The sequence below is a fragment of the Musa acuminata genome, chromosome BXJ1-4 (assembly GCF_036884655.1).
Source record: "Musa acuminata AAA Group cultivar baxijiao chromosome BXJ1-4, Cavendish_Baxijiao_AAA, whole genome shotgun sequence".
Taxonomy (NCBI): Eukaryota; Viridiplantae; Streptophyta; class Magnoliopsida; order Zingiberales; family Musaceae; genus Musa; species Musa acuminata.
The window spans coordinates 35,392,045-35,396,785 of NC_088330.1; the positions used below are offsets into that span (position 1 = coordinate 35,392,045).

General features: G+C 40.2%; 1 protein-coding gene across 1 annotated transcript; it reads left to right on the forward strand.

Annotated features, from left to right (window-relative positions):
• The first annotated feature begins 384 nt into the window (after window positions 1–384).
• On the forward strand, window positions 385–4,106 carry LOC135659086 (uncharacterized). The gene is made up of 4 exons (XM_065176256.1): window positions 385–655; window positions 772–884; window positions 1,382–1,551; window positions 3,540–4,106. The coding sequence occupies exons 1-4, from the start codon at window positions 613–615 to the stop codon at window positions 3,964–3,966; spliced, it is 753 nt and encodes a 250-aa protein (XP_065032328.1). The 5' UTR covers window positions 385–612; the 3' UTR covers window positions 3,967–4,106.
• Window positions 4,107–4,741: the final 635 nt, after the last annotated feature.

Below are 4,741 nucleotides of genomic sequence, written 5' to 3' on the forward strand. Positions count from 1 at the left end.
TTATTTAATTTGATTAAAAAATTTTAAAAAAATATTTTATATATGATCATAAATTGTAAAAATAAATTAATAAGTTTAATAAGTATGATAATATTATATTCAGTTCAAAAATGTTAGTCTGTTCATGATGACTCACAACATACTTGAAATAAAAATATTTTTTTAAAAATCCGCCTCTCGTAAGAAATTCATTATTTCTTCTTTGTTTATTTTTTCCTTCCCTCGTAACAAATTATGATTCTGAGGAGAGGCTGTTACAAGAACGACAACGAGCCAAGTCAGTTGGCAGCGCGTGGGCCCGACCAGTGGGGCTTGCAAACAACCGTGCGCTGTTGTCTTGTCGCTACCTTCGTTTTCCTTTTTCTTTTCTTCCGCGGATGATCGCTATCGCTGCACGCGAGGACAAACTTCGCTCTCTCGCCCCCATCTCTCTCCCTCATCCCCTCTTTCGCCTATCGGTCGGTCCTCCCATCCCACCGACCAAATCCCGTCACCGCTCTCTCTCTCTCTCTCGCTCTCTCTCGTTTCCTGTGGAGAGAGATCTATATACAGATCGCGTTATCTCCCGTCGAACTCAGTGATGAGCGCTCGTTCTCCCCCGGCGACGGCAAGATGCATCATGGATCCTCCACGTTCGATGGCTTCTTCTTGGACGGTATTCATCATGCCATCCTCCTCTCTCTCTCGCACACACCGCCGATTCCGATTTTTTCCTTGACGTTCCTCTTTCGATTGATTGATCTTTGTTTCTTTTCTTTGGGGGCCAAGCAGTGAAGGAAGGGGTGGACGACATGATCAAATTCTTAGCCAATGAGCCCTCCGTGGGGCTCTTCTTCGTCCAGCAGCACGCCCAGACCTCCATGCCCTACCTCCTCAACCTCAAGGTATGCGTCTTCTCCTCTATTTCCTCTAACCCTAGTTTGGAAGTTTTTGGCGTATTTCGTAGATCTGGAAATCTCAATGAATTGTCCATTGAGATTTCTTGTTTTATGATCCCTAACTCTTATTGTGTCCGCTGATGATCAGAGATAAAAAAAGAGTGCTTATATATGCAGGAACTGATAATTGGGGCTTTCGGTTTTCATCGTTCATTTGGTTCTTTCATCATCGAATTGTATAGTATAGTTTGTTACTGCTTTTGATTTGGACGACTGGTCTTACCACTTATTCTGCTTGTGATTTCTTTCCTGTTGTTACTTGTAGCAAATCAAACGAACATGTGATTGTCATCTTACTTTTTCGTCAGGTGTTACTTGTAGAACTTATTCTGTTTTCCAATAATGTGAATTTGCTGTCTGCACTAACTCTGTTCTCTTTGGATATTCAGAATTTTAACCATTTTGGGAAAAAAAAATCACTAAATATCACTTTCTTATTTTAGGACAAGGTGGGGGAAAAGATTCATGAAGTGACCCTGCACACCGAGGACATAGAGGATTCTATCTGTTCAGTCAGGTCAATGGCAGAATATGGTATTCCTATTGCTGATGAGATGATTAAGGACATTAATAGATCACTACACATCGTGTCAGCATCCCAACCTAAGAGAGGGTATGACTCCTTCACTATCTTTTCAGAGTAAGGAATAGAAAGTTCTGTTAAATTATATGCTAAACAATCTTCTTGAATGACCTTACGTTGACTAATTATTTTTCTTCAGTACCTAATGGCTGACACTCTAGACTAAACATATAGAAAAAAATGGAGTCAGTACCAGCTGCCATAAAATACCAACCATTTAATTGTAGTTGTCACACTCTGCTCACAGATCTTTTCTGCAGTTGAAATTCACCTTGTATTGGTTTATCCTTTAAAGTAGTTCATTAGATTAATAGTCTTAATTCCATCTTATTTATCCAAAATACTGCACTAGTGGCACCAGTTGGTTCAACCCAGTAGCTGATTTAGTTTTTCCATTGACCCAGAGATTGAGATCTTCATTGCCGCTTAGAGTAGATTATCACCGTGCCGAGAAGGAGAGATCTTTTTTATTCTTCTATGGTATTAGCTTAACATGGAAGCCAATTGCATAAAACTTTCCACCTATGTAGGGCTTGGAGAGGATCAATACACGTAGCTTTACACCTGCAAATATAATGTCAATGTGTAGTATTGCCTTAATACTGCAGCATAGAAGACAATGGAACCCGCACCAAACTCCTCTGTGGAACTTTTTATGGGGGAGTAATAATATCTGGTATCAGACTTTACGGTGCTTTTACCCTGCTCCAATCAGGTCTAAAATAGAAGCTTTTATTTTTATGGAACTAATTTTTATGTGAATAATGAGGAAGGGTGGAGCTCTAAAGAAGCTAGGTTATAGCAGAAAAAAAAGAGAAACTCATGACCTTCTTATACTTGCAACTTGATATTAACTCCTCATTTTTCTTTATATTTTGATGTGTCTTTGTAGTTGGTATGACGATGGGTTAGTTGGCGTATAAGTGACTCAACTATAAAGGAATATATTTGCAATGGATATATAAAGATTTAAGGCAAGAACCACACAGGAAAGACCAAAAAACAACCTAATAGAGACAGTAAACTAATCTTGTTCAAGGGAAATTTATACTTAAAAAGGAAAATATTTTTTTTATAACAATCATATGATATGTAGATTTTTAGAGTGAAAGCTACACTGAATGACCAAACATGTAAAACTCATTTGAAAAAAATAGATAAAGATACTGGGGAGGTAGGGATGAAGCACAATAATATCTGGTCTGGACAAAAATCATTTGCACCCTATGTTTTTCAAAATTACAATTTAAACCCTTGCTTCATGGAAATTACATGCTGTACCTATGTTTTCCAAAGTTATAGCATCTTTCCCGTTGTGATAAACTCGTGAAAGTATCCCTCTTATTATATTGGTTGAAAATTGATTGATGAAAGTACCCCTCTTAGTGTACTCCTTTTGAACATTTGAATGTTTCACTGAAATCCAATGATGAATATATCCTTCTTTTAATGATTACAAATATCTTAACCCCATCTCCTTCTTCATTCCTTTGCCTCTCTCTTCTCTTCCTCCTTTCCATACTCCTCTGCTTATCTTTGCACTCTGTAAAACATGTGGTCTGTTTTTGTGGAGAGAGACATCTTCCTCATAATTCAACAATGACCATTCCAGGGAAGATGCTTTTTTGTAGCTCTTTCATTGTTCAGTATAAATATATCTTTATTGCCTGCCATGGTTAACTTGAGGCCATTGGAATCGGTGATATAAGTGATCCTTTGGACCATCATATAATCCTTCACCTCGTGACCTTGAAGCCTTTAAGCAGTGAAGCATTTTGATGGATGCTAAGTTGATCATGCATGGAATCCTCAGGCTTCATTTTGATGGTATGAATTTTACAATATTATTACCCTGGAGAATGCCTTGACATATGGAACGCAACATGGAAGTTCTTTTTTTGTTTTCCAAAGTCTTGTAGCACCTCTTTCTGTTGGATAGAGATGGTGATAAGATATGATTTAGATGGAGGAATATTTATCTGGTACTCCACTCTGAGAGTTTCTACATGTTAATATAGTGTAATCCGCAACCCAAGTTGGGGTGGTCAGGAGGATACATCTGGTCGCAGCATCATGACTGCCCCGCGCGAAGGAAGCAGTCGCAGCAGTTATCTGTCAGCTGTTTTCAAGTCCACAAAGTGGAAAGCGGGTGGGCTCAGATGGTCCCAGACAAATTTGATGATGGAAGACCCCAAGAGTGGCAACCCGTTGTCATCTGTAACACCGCCACAAGCAGTCGGCTCGGTTACTCCCGCCACCACAGATACGGATGGTGACGAATTACCTTTGTCAAGCCAACTTTTGGATGACGAGAGCTTGTACGTTCCTGACACGTCGACCGTGTTGGACGACTATGATAAGTTCAAATCTGAACGAGAGGCTAAATTTGAAGAGTGGCTCCAAGAGACGGAGAACCGTGTCAGCTGCAGCGAGTCCGGTATCTGACGCTTGTCGTAATATGGATTTGTGATGACAATTTGAGGCCGTGGTGGTTGTCTTTGTGCCTATTCTTTGTTGAGGCATCCAAATGTTGAGTAAACACGTTATGTATGGAATGGGAATAAACAACAGTTTCTTCTTCTTCATGTAGAGATTGATTTTGGTTGGTTGTGATGAGAAATGGTGGAGATGATAGTCTCGATAGCATCATGGATCCAAAATACAAGTGACAGTGATCACACACGATGATCGGATCCAATACCATTCCAATAAAGCAAGATTGCAGCTTCTAATTGGCTGCACGCTCATGCGAACAAATGGCACCCCAATCAATCGATTATGAGAGCACATATCGCAGCGTCTTACAGACATATCGACACGACAAAAGCAGTTCGACGACCTTCGTGAAATTACCGCACTCCGGTTTGGACGGTAAGGTATCCCAAAAATAATTAAATCGTCGGCAAATCCACCAAACTCCGTGTGCTTGTTCTCACTTGTGGTGAGCAGAACACACGTCTATCCGCTTACTCGTGCTTACCGTGCGTCTTGCCAACGACAAGCCGGCCCACAATATGTTAAAACAGCGCCGAAGAGCGAACCTTCGAATTCGTATTTTGACTGACGGTGTTTAGAACCTGCTGGTTTGAAAACAGTTACGAAGACCAAAGGTAGGCTTACCTCAGGGCAGCAACCCAATGAAGTGGCCGAAAAAAAATTAGAACAGCAGGAAATAGCTTAAATCCCGCGTAACACAGCTTTCTTAGTCTCACCGAGGGAG

Coding starts and splice junctions, on each gene's coding strand:
- LOC135659086 (XM_065176256.1), top strand. CDS start 613: ATGCATCATGGATCCTCCACGTTCGATGGCTTCTTCTTGGACG. Junction 656..771: donor CGATGGCTTCTTCTTGGACG/GTATTCATCATG, acceptor GGGGCCAAGCAG/TGAAGGAAGGGGTGGACGAC. Junction 1,552..3,539: donor GCATCCCAACCTAAGAGAGG/GTATGACTCCTT, acceptor ATGTTAATATAG/TGTAATCCGCAACCCAAGTT.